General features: G+C 40.1%; 1 protein-coding gene and 1 pseudogene across 7 annotated transcripts in view; both read right to left on the bottom strand.

Annotated features, from left to right (window-relative positions):
- The window catches only part of PPA2 (inorganic pyrophosphatase 2), an 84,227-nt gene extending 64,553 nt beyond the window's left edge, over window positions 1-19,674 (bottom strand). For 5 of the 7 annotated variants that reach the window (XM_019927751.3, XM_033856806.2, XM_073805019.1 and 2 more), the window contains exons 1-2: window positions 19,475-19,674; window positions 3,350-3,414 (exon numbers count right to left, since the gene is read on the bottom strand). In XM_019927751.3, the coding sequence (XP_019783310.1) occupies window positions 3,350-3,414; window positions 19,475-19,658 (249 nt within the window). In that variant the 5' untranslated portion in view covers window positions 19,659-19,674. Of the gene's footprint in view, window positions 1-3,349; window positions 3,415-18,578; window positions 18,770-19,474 lie in introns of all 7 variants that reach the window. The other 2 variants (XM_019927752.3, XM_033856807.2) reach the window with 1 other exon arrangement.
- LOC101332841 (26S proteasome regulatory subunit 8 pseudogene) lies at window positions 10,629-15,019 on the bottom strand (annotated as a pseudogene).
- Window positions 19,675-23,370: the final 3,696 nt, after the last annotated feature.

Raw genomic sequence — 23,370 nt, 5'->3', positions numbered from 1 at the left:
AAAAGAACTTATTTACAAAACAGAAGTAGACTCACAGTGATAGAAAACAAACTTATGGCTACCACAAGGGAAAGAGGAGGAGGGATAAATTGGGAATTTGGGATTAACAGATACACACTACTATACATAAAATAGATAAACAACAAGGACCTACTCTATAGCACAGGGAACTATATTCAATATCTTGTAATAACCTATAATGGAACAGAATCTGAAAAAGAATATATATATATTGTGTGTTTGTGTGTGTGTATACATATAAAACTGAATCACTTTGCTGTACACCTGAATCACTGTAAATTAACTATACTTCAATTTAAAAAAGAAAGTATTTATGATTGTGATATTTCACGAAAGAATACAGCTGCATTGACTGCAGAGCAATGAAAATATGCCTATTGAATAAACACTCCACTACAGAGGCTTCCAGGAACCTGATTCAACAGAGAATCCACCAAATGCCCACTTCATTTTTCTTCAGCATTTGCATCCCCAGTGCATGAGCATCAAAGTGTTTCACAAAACAAATTATCAGAAAAGCTACATCTCTTTCAAGTATACTTTCCTAGTTTTTATAAAACAAGCAAAGGCTCTGTTCAGTCTTTAAGGAAAGACTGGCAGCTTCCAGTGACTATGCTTAAAACAGTCATTTCATTATTGGAATGAAACTTCAGGGAGTATGACTAACAAGCCATGAAAGTACTCGGCTGCACCTCCTGCCTGTGATTTCCACCAAGGTGTGATTACTATGCCTCCATCAAGCACTTTTAAATTAAGAGTGTATGGTGGGTTGAGAAGAAAAATTATGCCATTCACAAATGCTCACACATTATATGTAACTTTTACACACCAAAACAACTAGTGGAGGAAACAAAAACTAACAGCAAAACAATTATTCCAAGCCGGCCCGGAAACATTATTCCTGTTCCTAAAATACCACCACCCAAAGTATAAGGTGCAACCATTCTACCCATTAGGACTGGGAACCAGGGAAACCTATTTACATAACCACTGTGTGTACCAGTCTCCAAAAGGCCCAGAATTCACCAGTATAGCCTGTTATACTTTGTCCTGCCCTATCCTCAATTTTTCATAACCCCAAATCTCATGTTCCCCAAAACCCATCCTCCTTAGGCAGAATATTATGCCCACTGGGATGTTTAAAGCCCACTCTTTGTTCCACCTCCACCCCTACCTACTACATGATTCCTCCAAATATTATTATTATCATTGTTACTGTGATCAGGTATAAAGATTTTGTTACAGTACACCTGAAGCAGCACCCACCAGTCACTCCTACCCTCCTTACCCTATTCTAGTTTTTGAGCACATAACATTATCGGATTGACTTGTTTATTTTCAGGTTGTTAGTCTCCTCCGGCTGAGTGGGAACTATATTCACCTTATTTACCACTGCAACTCTAGTGCTTGGAATACTGTCAGGCTCCTAATAAGCATGCAATAACTGTTTACTGAATGAATAAGTCTATGAGTAAATAAATAGATGAATGCACGCACTTTTGGCCAAAATCAAAGAGAATTTTTGGGAGACGTGAGATATCTAGGTTGGACAGCTCACTGGCCACGACAAAACAAAACACATGGACACACACACATACACATACGCACATTCACACACACACACAGTACTGTGGAGTTCTTTCTGCCCTCTCATTGGTTTCTTTCTCTCTCCAGATTACATGACTCCTTGTCCTGTAGCTGAATACTCCTCGGAAGTAATGAGCTAGAAGAATTACACAAGAGCAGTTAAGACACAGGCTTTGTAGAAAAGGGTACCCCTGTTGCCGAGCATCCTTTTCCTCGCTCTTTCTGGGAAAATTATTTATAGAAAATTCTATAGACATTATAGGAAATGACTATAGTTTTAAATGTGTTTGTAAATAATAGTTTAGAATAAAATACCTTTCCTTTCGCTTTTTTTTTTTTTTTTACTATATCAAGTCACCATCACCTATTGTCTTCTTGACCTCAAACCTGCTATCATTTAAAATAAAGCCTGAAGAAATGTTTAAAAAAAAAAAAAAGATACAGTCTGTGGAGTTAGAGCACCTAAGTTCAAATCTCACCTCCACAGCAAACTAGATTTGTGACCATGAGCAAGGTACTTAACCTGATTAACAAAATAAGGATGATAATAGCAGCCCGGCACATTTTGAAATAATGCAAGTCAAGCTCTGGGCACAGTGCTTGCCTAAGCACTACAAACGCTCAATAAATCTTTGCTATTATTCTCCCCGCTGCCACTGTTATGGACAGTCCAGCCCTGTGAAGGGCTGCAAGGCAGCGTAAGTCCTACTCCAGAGTTCCAGAACCTTTGGATGATGCCTGAAATTCAGTCCCTGAGGTAACACCAAAAAGGTCAAACCAGCCTTGCATCTGAAGCAGCTTCCCACTTCTTCACTGGCCTCTGCCCTCACACTCATCTCCCCACAGTTCTAGAAAACCCCACCCCACTAACTAGCCCCATATAATCTCAACCAGGAACATAGTCCTGGTTAACTTACTTAACAGATGAAGTCAGCCAATTATTGTAACTACTCAGATTTCAAGAAAAGAACTTCCAACGTCATGGTGACTACTAACATCCACTGCCAATTATGCCATCTCACCAGCTAGTCAGGAGAGTCCTCGGAAGGTTCCAATATTCCGAGCCCCTCTTAGTTCCACCTTCAGCAGAAGATCTCCCTCTGACCTGACTTACATCCCTTCCACCCTCACACCTGTCAAGTAATTTTAGGTTCTAAAAGAATAACTATTCAAAGACTACAATCTTCCCAACTTTATCTTTCTAGCATCTGTCTCGTAGAGTAGTTAAAGAGCATGAACTCTGTGGTCAGAAATGCTAGTTCAAAACCTGGTTCTGGCACTTACCAGCTGCGTGACCTTAGACAAGTCAATAACATGCCTTCGGCTCCGGTGTCCTTAGAGATGATAATAGCAACTCATAAGGATTAAATAAAATGTCATATGTTCACATGGTGGCTAGCAAACAAAATAATTCACAAATGTTATTACTTCTACTACTACTGTTACTACTACTTAAAATAAGCCTCTTGTTAACCTCTTAAATTCTATACCTTAAATCTTTATTTCTGACCAAATTCTAAGCTTTATCGACTAACATCTCTTTCTCCTCAAGTCCTCCTGGAAGAATCCTATTCTTATCCAAATTCTAATTCACGAAGGAGGCTTATAATCCTGTTATGATAACTCTGTTGCCCTTCTCAGCTTCCGACCACATTCTTTCCTTTCAAGATGCTTCCAAAAAGCATTTTATGGTGATACGAGAAGTACATATTTTCATGCCCCAAACAAGTTAAAACAATACCTCTTCAGAGTCCGCCTTCAGAGGAATATCATGAAAGGGGGAAATGTAGTGACCAGCTACATTCTCTGCAAAGGAAAATAAACAAAAACACAGAATTAAAGCAATGGTCTATCTTGTTCTTTAGAGCAATTATACTCTTACCCACTTTTAAATTTTAAACACGTTTTTAATGTTTTTTTTCAAAATTAACTTTAACTCCCAATTTAAAGTTTAATTCAACTTTTAAAACTTGCTCCAATCTGATTACGAAAGAGAAAAACAGTAGTCCCCCCTTATCTTCGGGGGATACATTCTAAGACCCCAATGGATGCCTGAAGCTGTGGATAGTAACCCTACATATGTTTTTTTTTTTTCCTATACACACATACCTATGATAAAGTTTAATTTATAAATTAGGCACAGTAAGAGAATATCCGAATTGCCAGCATCACTATTCTTGCGCTTTGGAGCCATTATTAAGGAAAATAAGGGTTACCTGAACACAAGCTCTGTGGTGCCTGGGCAGTGGGTCTGACAACCGAGATATCTACTAAGGCTGGACAAAGGTATGACTCATGCCCAGGACAGGGACAAGGCAGGACAAAACAGAACAGCACCAGATTTCATCACACTACTCAGAATAGTGTGGCACACAATTTAAAACTTATGAAATATTTACTTCTGGAATTTTCCATTTAATATTTTCAGACCACATATGACCAAGGGTAATTGAAGCTGTGAAAAGCAAAACCACAGACAAGTGGGACTGCTGTACACACCAAATCAACCATATTTGAGTTGCTGAAACCATTTACTTATTCCTGTGGCGTAAACATCCAAAGCAAAATATGTCTAAATTAGACGAAAACCCCAAATATGAAAAATCTTACTTTCGAAAAGAGACTGATTAATAAGTGAAATGGACTAAAACTGATGTCAATTTTCCCAAGAGAAACCTAGCAATAGAATTCCTAATTTCCACCTACAATTTACATGAACAAAGGATTAAAGGTCCTACCAAATTAAAAGAAACGAATCATTTGTTCCACTCAAAGTGATAAGGATGCTAATATTAAGGTGAGCTTAAAACAAAAATTTCAGTAACAGAAACTATTTTATCCTCATTGCATACTGAAATGTATATATAAAATACCTTTAAAAGTATATATTATTTAAACAAAATACAATAACCCAATGCATACTTTTGCTGGAATGAATGTTTCTAAAAGCTGGGCTTAATACAGCCATAGAAAATTTTCACTTTGCAATTTCTTAAGTCAGGGTATGTTCTACTTCTGGCCTGCTACTTCTTTGGTATAATTTTCAAATTCAGACTTTAAAAATATCTTAATAAATAAAATGAGGACTGGCTGACACTCCAGTAGCAATGAGTATACCTAGCACCCAAATCTTGGCTTCTAAATACCATTCTCCAATGAAAAGAACTAGGGCTTCTTGAAGAATGGGATGATTCTAAGCCTGGGGCAAAGAATATACAAGATGAGCCTGGAATATCCTGTACTACCAGAAACCAACCAAGTGCTCAAAACAAAAGGCTGGAGGTATGTCAAAGGGAAATGGAGCCAACCTGAAAGAGTTCCCAAAGGCCAAAGCTGGAACAAGTTGAGTGACAAAATAAATAATGGGTATGGGCAAACCTTGGAGATACTGTGGGCTTGGTTTCAGACCACTGTAACAAAGTGAATATCACAATGAAGCAAGTCACACAAATTTTTGGTTTCACAGTGCATATAAAAGTTATGCTTACATTATTACACTGTAGTCTTCTAAGTGTGCAACAATATTATATCTTAAAAAACAATATATATACCTTAATTAAAAAATACTTTATTGCTAAAAAAACACCAACCATCATCTGAGCCTTCAGTGAGTCGTACTGGTAAAACCAAAGATCATTGATCACATATCACCATAACAAATATTGCAAGAACTATGAAAATGTGACACAGAGACACCGAATGAGCAAATGTCGCTGGGAATTGGCACCAACAGACTTGTACAACAGTGTTGCCACAAAACTATTTGTAAATAACACAACATCTTTGAAGTACAACAAAGTGCAATAAAATAAGGTATGCCTGTATTGAATCATAACCCAAAGTATACAATAAATATACGTGAGTCCACAGTAATACAAATAAATGATTGTATAAATAAATAAATGAGGGGTAAGAGACAAGTCTTACTTTCAGAAAAATTCTAAACAATATATGTAGACGTCCTCCCCTCCAAGAAGTAAAGCTTACCCTGTCCCCCCAATTGTGGACTGGACTTAGTGGCTCACTTCCAAAGAATAGAGTATGGAAGGGGAAAACATTTCAGTGGAGAACGCTTGACAAGCAGTACCCTTAACCAAGTGATCAAGGTTAATATCACCAGTCATGTTCATAGCATGTACCTCCTGATATGCCATGATGAGAAGGGTACTTCACTTCTGTCGTACACTTCCCCCAAACCCAGAACTCCAGTCTCATCGTGAGAAAGACATCAGACACACCCAAACTGAGGGACATTCTACAAAATACCTAACCAATACTGTTCATAAATTTCAAGGTCATTAGAAAACAAAAAACAAGGAACGACTGAGAAGTTGTCAGATTAGAGGAGACTAAGGAAATATAATGACTAAATGCAATGTGGTACCCTGAATTGGATCATGGGACAGAAAAATGACATTAGTGGAAAAACCAGTGACACCCAAATAAAACGTGGAGTTGAGTTAATAGTATATACCAATGTTGGTTTCTTAGCTTTGACAAATGTACAGTGGTAATGAAAGATGTTAACGTTAGGGAAAACGTGGTAAGAGATATACTGGAATTCTGTACTACTGTTGCAACCTTGCCAGATCTAAAACTATTCCAAAATAAAGTTTATTTAAATAAACAAACGAAAAGCAAGCCATGGCTTAAGTCCAATAAAATTAGAAGTATATAACTTAATAATGGCCTCCACTCCACCAAAATTTTATTTCCTCTTCTCATGCTGTGTGAGTTTTCCTTAGCACTTATCAATAGACTAAAGTTCTTGAAGATTGTTGTTGTTGTTGTTTGTTGCTGTTTGCTCTGTTATGCTCTCTACTGGATCCCCAGCATCCAGAAAAGTTTCCAGCACTTAGTAGGCATTCAGTAAATATTTGCTGAGCAAATACCTCTATTACTATTTCATTTTTCTGTACAAGCTGTTAATGTAATTTTTCTCTTCTCACCCTAGCAACAAGCTAACTCATGAAGGACCCCGGTGCACAAAGTAGGATAAAGATGAGAAAAAGCACACAAGTGGCAAAGGGTATAAAACTCACTATGATCTGTAAAGCTCTTTTCCATCAGTTAAAAAGGATGCATCTCGAAAAAAAAAACTTCTCTTTTGCATACCACATCAAATTTCAAATTCTGTGCCTGATTTTAAAGTCTTCTATGAGCAACACAAGAACAGAAAGAACAAAATTATCAGTTTGTTGCTTGATTATTTACTTTTCTATAAATAACAAGGGTACTTAAGTGGGTCACATTTACATATTTTTTATTAAAATAAAATGTAGTGGCAGGAAATGAAAATGGTACAGCAACTTTGGAAAAGAGTTTGGCAGTTTCTTATAAAGTTAAACATATGACCCAGAAATCCTACTATTAAGTACTTAACCAGGAAAAAATGAAACCTTATGTTTGCACAAAATCTTCTAAGTGTATGTTTATAGTGGCTTTACTCAATAACCACAAAAACTGGAAGTAACCCCAATGTCCAACTGGTAAATGGATAAACAAACTGTTACACCCACACAATGGCACTTTACAGAATAGTATATTAGTCCATAATAGAAAGGAGTGAACTATTGATACACACAAGAAAATGAAAAAATCTAAAATGTAACGTGCTAAGTGAAAGAAGCTAGACTCAAACAATTCCATTTAGATGACATCTGGAAAAGGCAAAACTATAGGGATAAAGACCAGACCAGTGGTTGCCAGAGGATGAGGGTAGAGGGTGGAGTTGACTTGAAAGAGGGGCCACAGGAAATTTTGGGGAGTGATAGACTGTTCTGTATCATGATTGTGATGATATTTAAATGAATCTATATTTCTACTAAAACTCAGAACTGTTCACCAAAAAGAAGAGTGAATTTTATCCTATGTAATTTTTAAAATAAGTATATATGGAGCAAATAAAAAAAAGATGGCAATTAAGAAAAATATAGTATATTAACATATAAATAGAAACACTTATTCCAAATAACAATCAACCATCTGTGATCCTTTTCTCCACTTTAAGTCACAAAGATAAGGTAGAATTTTGAAGAGAAGAAAGATGTAATCCTTTAGCATATTACTTCAGTTGTTACATTTGGAACCTATCATTGTGATGGAAATTAACAATAATCTCAGCTCTAAGAATTCAGGAAGTTGTACAAACCAGGAAAGTTTGTTATTAAAATTAATGAAGTACAGGAAACTTGACAGAATAGCTAGGCTGCCTTTGTAATTAAGGGTAAATGATACCTTTGGCACACTGATTTTGTGTTAAGTTTCCCTAAAGCTCTCCTTAACTGGGGACAAGCCCCAACAAACTTATTAAGATGTTAAGAGGAGCACATGCTACTCAAGTATGAGGAAAAACAGGACTAGACCAGGCTGTGATCACTAAAATCTAAAGATCTGTGAGAAGCATGCGATATCTCTTTCTTTAAATTGGGATCTAAATATATTCAAACACTAAGGTAATGCCAATATATACATTAAAATTGTTTTCTAACTGCCATTTTGGAAGGTAAAAGATATATAAATGTAAGTGAGTGGTCTGACTCAGATAACCAAACCTACTAGAAGCCATTTGGATCATGAAATAGTTTAAATAAAAACATAATAATAAAGAAAAAAAGAATAATTTCTGGGAAAATAAAATAGGGCCTTAGATATCTGATAATCATAATGCTTTGATGAGCAACATGCCAATAAATTTGCACAGGAGCAACGAACACAGAGGCCAAGAATCTGCCACGTTATTTGCTGAGCCTGATTAAGCCACTCGATTTCTCTGAAACTTAATTTTCTCAATTTTCTTCAATTAAGCAAGATACGATTTAGTACTATGTAAAAGGCAACATACTAGATGCCAGAATACAAAAGTGCTAAAATGTGAGCAATGCCCACAGATAAGACAGGGCGAGTACTACATGTTATCAGGATCAGCATCATCCTGTAAATTTAAAAAATAAAGGAGTCCTCTTGGCACAATTAGAGAGCTAACCATTGACCTAACACACAAAGGCAGGCTGAGAACCCATTAAAAGTTTTCTAGAGTCAGTGATATAAGTATACTATTAGGCTCCACTTAAAGGGTATTAAGATTCTCTAAAGGTGGATTTAAAGATAGGTACAGGTATCCCCTGCTTTTTGAAAAGTTTGCTCTATGCCACTTCACTTTTACAAAAGACCTACATTAGTACCTGTTTTTGCTAACAGAAAGAAATCCTAAGAGGATTTTCACTTTTACAAAAAAAGGCAAAAATCGAAAACAGCACTCGGTGTGTTTTCCAGCAGCTCTTATAGAGGCAGCGAGCACCCCTGAGCAGTGAGAGTGGCCAGCCAAGCTCCTTCCCTGGGAACTATACACTCATCATCTCAGCAGCAAGCTGCCATAGCTTTGAACTGTGTCTATGAGCACCTGTGCTTTCTCTCCATTTATTTTGTGCATTCATTAGCAAGATGTATCCTGAGGTATTGCTTCTTTGCTTTATGCCATTTCAGCTTACGAATGGTTTCACAGGACTGCTCCCTTTCTGGATAGTGGAGAAACCTGTACTACCTATCCTGATCAACTATAAAATGAACAGGGTAATCCATATTATACCTATGAGGCATAGACAGACAGACACGGTACATGCAGCAAGCACTGTGGTAATCACCCTGTAAAGATACAACTGAAGCACAGATTAGAAACAGCCCTTTCTTAGAGCCTCAGAGAAAACTAGCAATAAATCTTAAGTTTGAACTTCATTATCTATATCTCAGACTGGTTGCTTCTTTACAATTGAAACCAAGTCGTTGCCAATTTACTTTTATAAAAATCTATTTTGTTGTTATTTAAACAAAGCAATGCATGTGCATGGTTAAAAAAAGTCCCCACCTCTCTCCAATCCAGCTCCACTCTAGAGCAACCCACCTAGGCCTCCTTAACTTACTTTAGATCTAGATGTTATCTTCATCTCCCTAAATAATATATTTATATGGTTAGTTTTTAATTTACAATTTTAGAATATTGTCTACTGATTTCAGCTCTGAGAGGTAAGTTTAGTTAATTTGACCCCAACCTTTCCCTTTAAATTCTCTATTGGCCAATCTTAATACTTCACAGCTTTAGTCCTTGCTCCACCAAACATATACAGTATTTCTTGACTCAGCTAACTGGCTTTTTACCTCTCTTTCTTCATCCTTCTCTCTTCTAATTTTATCTTCTGCACTTTTATTTTTTCAAGGCTCATAAAATGTTCTATAATCACACTGAGTTTTCTATGCTTTTCCTGTTAGTATATTTCCTAAGATTAAGAAAAATCTGAATTACTTGTTAAACAGATCGCTGGACCCCCATATCTAATCAAAATCTTAAGGAGAGAAATCTGGATATCTGTATTATTAGCAAGCACCCCCAAATAATTCATATAGCCAGGCAAGTTTAAGAAACACTGTGTGTTGATTTTTGGCCAGGTAGAATGTCATAAATAAATTTCCTTTCTTGTTCAGCTTCTATGACTTGTGCTTCTAATTTTCTTCCTTCCATTGTCAGTCATAATCATATCTATCAATTATTCAAATGTCTCACAGCTTCCATAAAAACTATGGAATTCTCTCTCTACCCAAGCGGCTCCCTTTGGAAATCTCATTCTTCCTGTTGCAATCTGGATTGGAAGCTTTCTTGGCACCCTTAGACTCTGCTTTGTTGGTTTCCAGCTTAGATCTGTTTTCTGGATCCCATGCATTCACCTTTTTTGGTTTACTTACATGTTTTGCAGAAGCATATCCCTAACTTGTGTTGTGTAAGAAAGGATGCATGGGAGGTAAATTTCCCAAGTCCTTAAACGTCTGAAACGTCTTGATTCAATCTTTACCCTAGATTAATGGTTGCCTGGGTAAATTCTAGGAGGAAAATCATTTTCTCAGAACTTCAAAGGCATTAGTCCAGTTGCTGAGCTTTCAGCGCTGCTGGGTCAGTCAGATACCAGTTTGATTCTCAGTCCTCTGCAGGTGACCTGTTCTCCCTCCCCACCCCCGACCCCAACCCCAGGGACTTTTAGCGTCTTCTTTATAAAAGCGTCAGTTTTCAGAGATTTCACAAGAAAGTGTCTGGGACTCAGAACACTTGGGTACTTAAATTCTTAGATCTCTTCCACTATTCCTTGGAAAATTCTTCTTCGTTTTGTCTGTTCTTTTTTTTCTGGAACTCATATTAGCCAAATGTTAGGCTTCCTAGATTAAATCTCTATGTCTCTTCTTTCTTCCTCATTTTTTTGCTGTCTCAGACATTTTGTTTACTTTCTGGTAGATTTATTTACCTTATGTTCTAACTCCTCTGTATCAGCCTTCTAGGACTGCTATACCAAATTAGCACACACCTGGTGGCTTAAAACAACAGAACACCATTCAACCCACTACACCATCCACTGACTTCTTTGTCTTAACATCACAATTTTAATTTCCAAGAGTTCTTGTTCTTTGATTGCCTTTTCTTCACAGCCTCCTCTTCCTTCTTAACGGGCGCCATCGCTTCTGAAATCTCAGAGGACACCCATGCGACTCTGAAAAATTCAAGTTCTCTTTCTACTTTCTTTTTTTCCCATTTAGCTTAAGAGGTTTTCTTAAAATCATTCATTCAGTAAATATTTACTGAACACATACAGTATCCCAAGCACTGTTTTAGGTACTAGCTATACAAATTCCTTGCTTTTACGGAACTTATACTCCGGTGGGGGAGGCGATGCATAGGAGCAATGAAGATGTTTTTAACTCTAGCAGGTACAGGGCAAGAAAGGAGGGAAAGAGAGAAATATGGAAATGCCAGGGAAGATCTCTCTGATAGGTAACACTTCAGCACAGAGCTGAATGAAGTGAGGACGTGAGTCAAGCAGACATCTAGACAGGAACACTGCATGCAGAGCAAGCTCAGAGGCAAGAATATGCACGGCGTGTCTGAGAAACAGTCAGGAGGCCAGGATGGCTGGAGCACAGTGATCAAAAGGAAGAGTGGTAAGCAATGAATTCAGAGGGGAAGCCCAGTATCAGGCCACACAGGAACTTGTATACGAGGAGCAGAACCTGGCATGATCAGATGTACATCTTAAAGAATCAAGATGACTTCTGGTGGAAAGCAGACTTCAGGGGACAATGGTGGAGGCAAGGTGAAGAATCAGGAGGCTACTGCAATTGGTCAAGTGAAAGACAATGGTGACATGGATATAGTGGCAAGGGTGGGAGTGGAGAGAATTGTCTTCTGCATACATTTCAAAAGCTGGACTGGGGCTTCCCTGGTGGCGCAGTGGTTGAGAGTCCGCCTGCCAATGCAGGGGACATGGGTTCGTGCCCCGGTCTGGGAAGATCCCGCGTGCCGCAGAGCGGCTGGGCCCATGAGCCATGGCCACTGGGCCTGCGCGTCCGGAGCCTGTGCTCCGCAACGGGAGAGGCCACGACAGTGAGAGGCCCGAATATCGCAAAAAAAAAAAAAAAAAGCTGGACTGAAGGGAGAAACTAATGAACTAGATATGGGCTAAGAGTAGTGGTGGCCACAACAGTGATTCCTAAGTTACTGCTTATAGGTGAGAAGACAGAAAGAAATAGTTGGGTGGGGGTAGGGGACCAAGAGCTCTGTCTTGTATACGTTAACCTTTAGATGCTTCTTAGACGTTTCAGTGGAAATACAGAGTACACTTACTGCATCTGTAAATCTTGAGCTCAAGAAGAGACTAGAGCTAATGTTACACATCTGGGAGGCATAGATGGTATCTCAAGCTACAGGACTGGATGGGATCATCTACAGCAAAAGCAACAACAGAAACTCCAGAGCATGGGCCAAAGCCAGCACATGGCCTGTTGTTATTTTTGTAAATAACCTTTTGTTGGAACAAAAGCCATACCCATACTTTTACTCTCTGGTTGCTTTTGCCCTGCAACGCAGAGATAAGTAGTTGTAAGAAACCACAGGTTTTGCAAAGCCTGAACTATTTACTATCTGGCCCTTTTCAGAAAGGGCTTGCCAACCCCTGCTCTAGAGAGAGAACGATAGATAAGTGGGCTAAGAACAGAGTCCTGAGCCATTTCAAAGGTTAGAGTTCAGATCAGAGGATCCAGCAAGGGAGACTGCTGAAGGAGAAGCCATCAAAAGAAGATAAAAGCACCGTCCCAGAAGGAAAAAGAAAACATTTCAAGGAAGAAAGAGGGCTTCATTGTGAAAATACTGTTGAGAATTCACATGAGATGAGAATTTTAAATTGATCATTAAATTTGCCACATGGAGGTCACCTTTTTTTTTCTTTTCCTGTCCTACAGAGCTTTGAGGGATCCACACAAAGGGTATCTGCCTCACTTCCATAGCTTCCTGATGGACATGCTTTGCTCACTCTCCTTCTGCATGACCTTGGCTACTGCCATCTCAAAGTCCTCCTGGGTGACATGGACTCACCACTCCCGTAGTGAGTACAAGCTGGCTTCAGTGCACACACCCTTCACTTCAGCCCCTGACGCTCCTGGCATGAGCTCAGCAATTTTTCTCAGGTTGATCCCCCGGGTCAGGTTCATTTTCCAAGAACGGATCTTCAAAATATCCAGCCGGGCCTCCTCGTTGGGGGTGGGAATTCAATTTTTCTGTAGATGCACCCTGGGCGTTGCAGTGCCGAGCCCAGGATATCAATCCTATTAGTCGCCATGATGACCTTGATATTCTTGGTGGCCTCGAAGCCATCCAGCTGGTTGAGCAGCTCCAGCTTCGTGCGCTGGACTTCACTGTCCTCTCTGGAGCCTCCCTCCAGCCGTGAGGAGCCGATGGAGTCAATTTCATCCATGAAGGTGATAGATGGAGCATGTTCTCGGGCCATAACAAACAGCTCCCTCACCATTCTTGCTCCTTCCGCAATGAATTTCCATACCAATTCACAGCCAGAGACATGAATGAAGGTATAGTCTGTATGATGAGTCACAGCCCGGGCCAACAGTGTCTTCCCAGTGCCTGCGGGTCCCTACGGCAGCACTCCCTTGGGCTGCGCGATCGATGCCCGGCATTTCAAAGAGTTCAGGATGCTTAACGGGCAGCTCGATCACTTCTTTGATCTCCTTGATCTGCTTGTCCACCAATCATCTCTTAAGTTGAATCTGACACCTTTTCCACCATCATCAGTGACACCAGTGGGTCTACCTTGTTGGGTAGGATCTTGTGCAGAGTGTAGCTGTCATTTCTGAGAGCCACCCAGCAACTGGGTGTCACATCACTGATGTCGATGTTCTTGTCCACGTCGACGACAAACTTGCCCTCAGGATGTACCTTAACCAACACTTTCTTCTTATCCATGGTCCCGACTACCTCCCCCACATAGGAGCCCTTTTCCTGCAGCAGCTGTAGCTCTTCCTGCAACAGGCGAACTTTTGCATTAATCTCATTCCTCTGTGCCTGCAGCCTCCAGAGATTTTGGCTCTTATCATTCACAATCAGCTGGAGTTCTTCAATCTTGGACAGATAATATTGGCGGAGTCCACTGCCTGCCTTCCCCTCTTCCAGCTCCATCTGTTCTGGTCCATCAAGCGCCATCTTCCCTCTTCCGCGGAGACCGCGGGCATCAGAGCCGCCATGGCACCAGGCCGAGGACACCTTTTGGCAAAGCAGTTTGGCAGACAGAGGATGAAACCCTGGCTGAAAGTGATCCCTGACAATTTGGCTTATATTTAATAAGAGGCTAGAAAAGACTGATGTGCATGCAGCGAGGCTTGTTGAACGGCCAGCTTCCCTCGGAGACGTGTGGGTAAGAAGCTGGCTGTGACACTGGGGCGTTCCCTAAATGTCACAGAGCCCAGAGCTCCGCTGAGCAGCGACACCATCAGGTTGGGCTACTGACCTCCAAACACCTTCTTCAATTTCTGCAGAAGGAACCAGCACATCGCCTAAGCCCCAGGCCTGCATGGTAAACATCTGTGTGCTATTCCATGATAAAACGTAAACTGCTCCCCCTTGTGTCAGGCTCCACATGTCTCTTACTCTCTCTCCAATCTGACATCAACATGTCCACAAACTCTCTAAGGTTCTGCAAAGCAGTTCAGCTTCTTCCGAAACTACAGCCCCCTCAGCACACAGACTTCAGCTGGGACTGCCTCCGTGCCGCTTCATCAATAACCACATCTCCATCTGCTTTTCTTCCTTTATAAATATCTTGAAATCACCGGCTCTGATGGCTCCTTCTTATTTGTTGTTTCAGGGTTATCCTTTTTTATCCACCTGCTATCACTTTAATAGGATATTTATGAGGAAGGAGATAAGACAAACAACTGTAGTCACCCTACCATCTCGTTTTGGTATTTCACTTTGTCAAAAATCAGACTACACACCTACTGGGCATAAGCTAATGAATTCTATCTGGCCCATCAATATACATTAGACATTGCCAAACAGTGTCAAAACTTTCCCTTCGACTGGACTAAAATGAGATTTTATTCTATCATTTTGTAAGTAATCTATATGTTTTTCTCTTATAACAGCAAGTTGTATCAGGATGAAAGTTTATTACTTGTATTAGCAAGTGAGGAAACTGAATGGACTGCAAAACTTATACCTGATTATATATGTTATACACATCAAATAGTTACATGTATGCTAAGTACCAACATACTATTACGTATCATTACTAAAAGCATTTATAGAGATTCTTATTGGAAGCTGTAGCAATGACAAAAACCAAGTAAATATAACTAACATTTCTATATCCACACAATAACTATTATCATCTACTGTGTCAATTCAAGTTTTATGATATGGGCCAAATAAAAAAAAAAAGTTACAGGAACTCATATTTAAGACTCAAACACACGTTTCATGTAATTCAGTAAATTTTATTAAGTCCTAATGTGTGGTACATTCAATGGCAGGTCCCTCCTTCTATTCAAACGACATACGTAAAAAACAAAACATACAGTAACTTCAACATAAGCACAGTCTTACTAAAATGATAAATTCATTGTTAAAGAACTGCATGATTCGTTCTCACACTAAATAAAAGCAATCTGAGTTATCTACAGCACTATTTCTCTAAGTGAACCAGTCACCTATCCCATAGTAAAAAAAAAAATCCAAACTATGAAAAGTGTAGCTTCTCCTCATCCTTTAGGAAAAGTTAAAAAATCGAAAATAATGAATTTTCAAGTTATTAACAAAACAAAAACATGTAGACTACCAAAGAATATTGGCATGCAGTGCTATGTCTTTGGTCCCATATGAACAAGTCTTACTTCGTTATGATTTCACAACTAATTCAAAAGACTGCAAGTTGGTACCCATGAAAACTGTAAGACTTGGAATTAATAAATCAGGACTTACTCAAAGTATGCAATTCTATCCATATCCCATTGTTCTCATCCTTCACAAAACGTAACAAGAATTTTGGTCTTAAAGTCAAAAGGGAAAAAGAAATAATTCATATTAAACATTAACCATGTGCCATGTGTGAGACAGTGATAGTCTTTACAAACATGGTCTCATTTAACTGCCACAGCAATTCTATAAAATCATCAGTGCTATCCCCGTTTTACAGATGGAGAAACAGAGCTAGGGGATGTCAAGCGATGCCTAAAATAGTCAAGCCAGGGCTACAACCTAACTGTTTTGACTATTAGTGTAGAACCCAATGCTTCTCAAATAGAATTCCATCAAACTCTAGAGTTACTTAGATGTCAACAAATGTTCTGAGAAACAGGGGCTCTTGGATTCAAAAGTTGGGACAAGTTACTTTACATAAGAATTTCCAACAACTTTAATATGCACATTGTGACTCCCCAAGGTGATAAAATGAGAAGTGTTTTGCTAATTTATTAAACCATGAAGCTCTTCCTTTAAAGAAAGCCTAGTAACATACCATGGGATGTTTGTGCTCAACTAAGCAGTTTGGAAATGATCAAGTCCAATCTCCTCTTTCCGTGGTTTAATAAAATGAGGTACAGAGAGGTTCAATTACTCATGCAACGCCACACAAAAAGTTCATTACAGGGCCAGGACGCCTCATGATTCCCACCAGGATGTTTTTTCTCCTCTGTCACCCTGTCCCACTTCAATACTGTTCCCACAAAGTTCAACACCAATTAAAAGGAAAAGAAAAGTACTGCATCTATCATTTATTCTAATTCTTCTGAATGATGGTAAAGAGAACCATTTACAGAAATGAAATGCCAAAAAGTCTACCTCCCAACTGCACTCATATTTCAGAGGCTTGGGATATATTTGGAAATGTGGGAAATGATTCCACTGTAATAACGCTAAATAATACTTTTCAGCCAAGTAGTGCTATATTCATGTTCTTCTTTGAAGGGAGCGAACTGCACCATACTACTGCACATACATACTGCCAAAGTATAAAATATACAATTTGTGACCACCTTTATAAAGAGCAAATTGTTCATTGTTACCCCTTACCCCTTAATCCTAAAGGGGCTTCCTTTCACTTTGTCCTACCCCTTCCAGCAGGCAGTAAACAGTCTTGGGCCAAGGATGCCATCTGGCGTTTAGTTCAGGAATTGTTCAACCCAACAATACCTTCCAATGACTATCTCACCACCTGGCCCCTCCCCCAAACCACATTCTCCTTTCTTCCAATTTTTGCCCATTTACCTCAGTAAAACCTTTTTTCTTCTTTTCTGTCATTTGTTCCAACTGAGTGAAAAAAATATATATGTATTTTATTTGTGGCATTCCAGTTAAAGAAAATCGTGAGTCTGAAATACACTTGCAGCTAAAGAAACAAACCACAGCGAGAGGCCAATATAGCCTCAAAAATACCTAACAGAGGCCCAGCCCCAATACATAATGTTAAGAGTATCTATTATTCATCCAATGTCTCCAAGGACTATCATCACTAAGAAGGACCTTTAAGATCACTGGTAGGTCAACTCCTTCATTTTACAGCTAAAGAAACTGAACATGTAAGAAATGAAGCCATCACCTGGCCAATCAGCACACAGTGAGTTACAGCAGAGTGAGAACCAAGGCCTAGGACTCCCCATGCCAAAGTCAGTGCTCAGTGGGTTACACCATATGCTCTAGGAGCCTCAAGACTATTTTTTCTCAGCCAACATTCAAATAATTTTATTTGAATTTTTTAGTGTTTTTATACTTTCCTTAATTAATTATATTGATATCACCAATCTCTTGAGGTCAGGGCCCATAACTAAAATTTCCTCAGTGCCACATCTAACAGTGTCCAGCACATTTTATAAATATTTATTGACTTTTTGGTCATTTATTACTGTATTACTTTCACCATTTTATGAGTTAGACAGCTTTTATCTACTTAAAAACCTAACTGCCATTTTGTAACACTGTTTCTATGGAAAGTTGTTCCTCAAACCATTGCTTTGTAACCTTTTGGAACAATCCATTCAGAAATTTGGGTCTTCTTGTTAATGGTCCCCTTCTACCTGATCAGTCTTGACCAAATTAGGATGGAAAAGAATATGGAGTCAATTCTGAAGAAAATGGGAATTTTAGTATCAACTGCATTATAACCACAAAACTATTCAAATTCAGCTTTCTCTTCCATAAAATACTCCTCGACCCTAAGCTCAGATAGCATACATATAAACATTTTATAAATTACAGGTATCAATAATGATCACAAGTATTATTAACAATAGAATTTATATTCTAGACCTGGTGACTAATCATTTGCATACACTATGCCTTGTAAGTCTTACAGCCCTATTTTACAGATGAGAAGAACTAAGGCTCAGCAAGTTAGGAAACTCGTCCAGGGTCCCAGAGCTAAGAGCTAAAGAATCCAGGATTCGAGCTGAGATCTGAAATTCTCTAGAGCTGGTGTTCCTAACAGGTGGGCGATAAGGCAAGGTCGACTTTACAGAAAAAAAGGTACTACTCCCCTCGGGGCTCTGAAATCAGTGAGGCATGAAAGCAACTCAACCAACCTGGCTATTTCACATCATAGCTAACCTACACAGTGAAATATCGGGATGCAAAGAAAAATGAGAATAATGGAGACCTGGGTGTTTTCCCATCTTAGTCGGCCAGGTCAGTGCCCCAAGTCGCTTCGCCCTCTGGGTTTGCTCAATTTGCGGAGTTGAATGAGCTACTTTGCAACCAGCGAGGCTCTTGATCGTGGATCGCATTCAAGGTGCAAACTCGTGAGTATAAATTCACGCTGCTGGGAGGCCCTTCATCAGAGTCCCTGCCCTGAAAAAGAACCACTGGACCTGTCATCTCCGAAGTCCCGCCTCATGGGCGGCCCTCAGCAGGAGTTTTGTTACATCCACTGGGAGGGGGAGGGGGAGGGGAGGGGAAAGGAGGGGACGGGGAGGGGAGGGGAGGGGACGGGGAGGAGAGGGGAGGGGAAAGGAGGGGAGGGGAGGGGAAAGGAGGGGAGGGGAGGGGAAAGGAGGGGAGGGGAGGGGAAAGGAGGGGAGGGGAGGGGAAAGGAGGGGAGGGGAGGGGAAAGGAGGGGAGGGGAGGGGGACGGGAGGGTAGGGGGGAGGGTAAGGGAGGTCGGCTAAACAGTGGACTCTGCTCCTCGCGTTGGGAGCTAACGCGAACCCAGAACAGTGACGCGGGCTGGGCTAACGGCTGCCGACCCGGCCAGGTGACCGGGCGCACTCCCACGCGCGCTCCGCCCGCGGCTCGGGGAGGGCGGTTGGCCGCGCCCAGGGTGACCCGGGCGCGGCCCAGCCGGCCGCCCTGCGTCTCGCGCTCCGCGTTTGGGGACTTAGTCCGCCGCCCCCATCTCTGGCAGCTCCCATGGCTCGGCGCTGGCCCCCGCGTGCGGGAAAGTGACCAGAACCGCGCGGCGATCGCGGCGGGCCCGAAAGAGGGAGGGGATGGAGGCCGCGCTCCCATCCCGAGCCTCCGGCGCGGCGCGCGGTGGGACCCCCTCGAGCTACTTACTGAAAAAGAGGCGGTAACCGGGAGAGTGGGGCTGGCCGCGCTCCTCTGTGCGGTAAAAAGCCATGGCGCGGCGCGGCCCGGGCCCTGCGCTCGCTCCCCGCGGCAGGCGGGCGGCGGCAGCGGCAGCCGGGGCGCCCAAGCGCCAGGCCCAGCTGGTGCGCAGCAGTGGTAGCCGCACGCGCATGGCGTAGACCCGGGTCCGGTTTCGCGCGGGTGGTGCCGGGGGACCGGCCCAGCCGCACGCCGGCGCCCCCTACCGCCCGGAGTCGTCGCTCCCGGCCCGGGGCTTGGAACCCGCCCCAGCCAGGCTGGCCCTGGAGACTGCTCTTTGAAATTAGAGCGCCCGGTGAACTGCCAGTAATACACACGGTACACGCAGCGAGATCGGGGTTCAGAGATAATCAAAATAAGGTCCACCGCCCCTGAGGAGCTCACTGCCACTTATTAATGCATACATGCATTCACTCCTTTACTCATCCAGACAGTATTTACTATCATAATATTGTTTTTATTATAGTGATTTAATATTGAACGGTTACTCTGTGCCAAGCACTGCTCTAGATCCTGTCCAATGTAGGAGAAAAGCATGCACGCACGTGAAAACATCACTTTGAGACATAATGATCAGGCCTCCTTGTGAGGAATTGACCTTGACGTGACTTATAGAGCCAAAAAACGGTAACTTCCTCAAATGCCTTCTCCTCCATGAAGCCTTTTTCTGTTTAACCCAAGTAGAGGTGATTTATCCTTCCTTTTTCTTACATTTTCATTCCTACAATGGCACTGGGTACTGTGCCTATATGTTTGTGAGCTTATCTTATTCCCCATTTCACCCTGACCGGCCCACTGGATTGTCTACGTGCCAAGCACGTGAGATTTTTGAAGAATGGAACATCCATCATGGCTTGCATAGATAATGGCTCCTTTGTGTTGAGTTAAATTGTTCCTGGAACTCCTTCTCTACCAGATCTTTCTCATGAGCCTATGAAATTCTACTTATCGGCTTTTCCGACACACTTATGAAAACATCTTCTACAGGCACTATCTCCACTTTTTCATATTCTTCCCTCATCTCACTCCAAACGGCTTCCTCCACCTTCACAGGGTTGTCGATGACCTCCTTGTCAAATATGAAGGTCAATTCTCATAACAAATCAGAATGAGAGAATCCAGAAGAGAGCATTAAATAAGACACTTTTTAATTAGAAATTAAAACTTTTAAAGAAAATCAAATATTTCAGTTGTTTCATCTGTAAAAGTGCAAGCAAGAAGAGTAGTAATTTTATGTTGTACACCTGAAACAATACCTCAATACATGTTTTAATTAAAAATAGATTGAAAAATAAAAAGAGAAGAGTAGCAATTTTACAAGAAGTGGCAAAAAAGTTCACTTATGATCTTTGCAAAAACTAAGTGAAAGACTTTTAATTAAAAGAGAAGCCATTTTTAAAATAATAAACTACGGTAATAAAAAGTAACTAATAAATGAAATGTTAAAAGCACAATGAATACACAAATTCATGAAAAATATAATTCTAACTTAAAATTCTGACCCTTGCAAGAGAAGACAAACATCTTTATGTAAATTATGTCAATTAATTTATAGTAATTAAGTCACAGTTACAAGATCTGATCCAATTCAAACTAGTTAACCTCTCTCTGTTCCATGGCTACAAACAACATCCTCTGGTTATTAATGTTAACAAGATAGACAAGATTTTTAACAATTGGTGGAAACAAGCTTTTACTCACAAAAATCAGAAAGCAGAAATCTTACCAAGATGACTCTATAGTCATCATGTAACTTTATTTAGAGAGGATAGTACTTACACCTACCTAGGCAGTGGTCAGGATTTTGATCAACACCAATGTCTGGAGGTAAGTGATACAGGGCTTTCCTGTATGAGGGAGCCACCTTATTTCTATCCTGTTGCTCTGATGTATTCGATCTCCATTGCTGAGGTAACCTTCACAGTTCAAAGTGACTGCTACAGCTCCAAGCATGGCATCTTCAATCTACCTAGCAAGAAAGAAGAAATAAAAGAAGGATGTATCCTTCTCTTAACAACACATCCCAGAAATTGCATACACCACATATACTTGCGTCCCATTGAGCAGCACTTAGTTGACTGTCCAGAACTAACTATAAACTAGCAGTCTTTTTTCAGGGTGGTCATAAGCCCAGATGAAAATTAGGAACCATACTACTACAGAAAAAATGGAAACTGAATATTGGAGAATAACCAGCAGTCTGCCATAAATGTCATTTTCTTTTCCTATATCCAAATTGCCTGGAAATGTCGGTGAAAGGTTTACATATTTCTACTCCAGTTGTGAACAAGGTTCACATTGTGGGGCACCTGAGTTCTTTCAGCATCTCCAATTATTTCATGACAGTTAAAATTAGGAGACTGGTCTACCCAAGTTCCCAAAAAGATCTCTAAGACATATCATCACTAGTTAGTTAGACTCCCTCCTTAGATCGTAGATCCTAAGATGTTTTTGTCAACAGTAGTGGCTTTGTAATGTGTCAACCTGATTAGGCTACAAACTATAAGGCAGACTCTCCCATAAAAAAGAGGGAAATTTCTTTTGTGCATATACCATGATGGTTGTATCATTTTATTGTTTCCTGACGTAGAAAAAAAGCTTAATTGTTCTTTAACCTTTGAAATTCAGATGTTTCAACAAGACAAAATCCTATTAAGATAAAGTTGTGGGCTAATTTCTAATGATCTATATATTCTTAGAATGAGACCAAACATTCCAGGTGTCTGATTCTTAGACATATTATTGCTCCATAGCATTAAACACAATGACTTTCTTCTTTAAAAAAAAAAAATTGAGGTATAGTTGATGTACAATATTATATAATTTTCAGTTGTACAACATAGTGATTCACAATCTTTAAAGGATATAGTCCATTTGTAGTTATTATGAACTATTGGCTATAGTCCCTGTGTTGTACAATACATCCTTGTAGCTTATTTATTTTATACATAGTAGTTTGCATCGCCTAATCCCCTACCCCTATCATGCCCTTCCCGCCTTCCCCCTTCCCGCTGGTAACGACAAATTTGTTTTCTAGATCTGTGAGTTTCTTTTTTGCTATATTCACTAGTTTGTTGTATATTTTAGACTCCACGTATAAGTGATATCATACAGTATTTGTCTTTCTCTGTCTGACTTATTTCACTTAGCGTAATGCCCTCCAAGTCCATCCATTTTGTTGCAAATGGCAAAATGTCATTCTTTTTTATGGCTGAGTAGTGTTAAACGATGGCTTTCTTTAGAAAATGATGAAGAGAAGAATTTTCCCCAGAGAATTCTTCCTCAAATTAACACCATAAAGTTTCCTAATACTTGTAGTTACCCATTGGGAGAATCCAGCATATAGTTCTAAGGGCCCTTTTGCCAATGGCTTTCCTTAACTCTGGCAACAGATTTATTCATAACTGCCAACAAGTTATGTGCATCCTGATTTGAGTAAACCGACAAACGTATTAAGCATTTTTAGAATACGAAATGTTTACTCAAAATGAAATATTGACACTTGTTATTTTGTAAATTACATTTTAGAGTGTTACCTAGTTTATCTTGCATTCAGAAAAGTAAGTAAGGCATTTTATTAAATAAGTTTTCACTTATTGTTAATCATTTAAATCCTCATCTTTCATTCCCTACAATTTACTGAAGTATTAAAGAATCAGAATTAAGAGTGTGTTATAGCAATAAGAAGAAATAATAGGTAAACCAGGTTAAAGTTCTTTAAAGATTTTCAATATGCATTTCTGAAGGTAATATTTATTACATAATATTTAATTATTTCTAATTTAGCCCAACGATGGGCTTGCATCATTGACATCCCCTGCAATTGTCAGGCAGCAAGTCTCAAT

This window comes from Tursiops truncatus, chromosome 5 (assembly GCF_011762595.2).
Source record: "Tursiops truncatus isolate mTurTru1 chromosome 5, mTurTru1.mat.Y, whole genome shotgun sequence".
Lineage (NCBI taxonomy): Eukaryota > Metazoa > Chordata > Mammalia > Artiodactyla > Delphinidae > Tursiops > Tursiops truncatus.
This window is presented reverse-complemented; position numbering and strand designations above follow the sequence as displayed.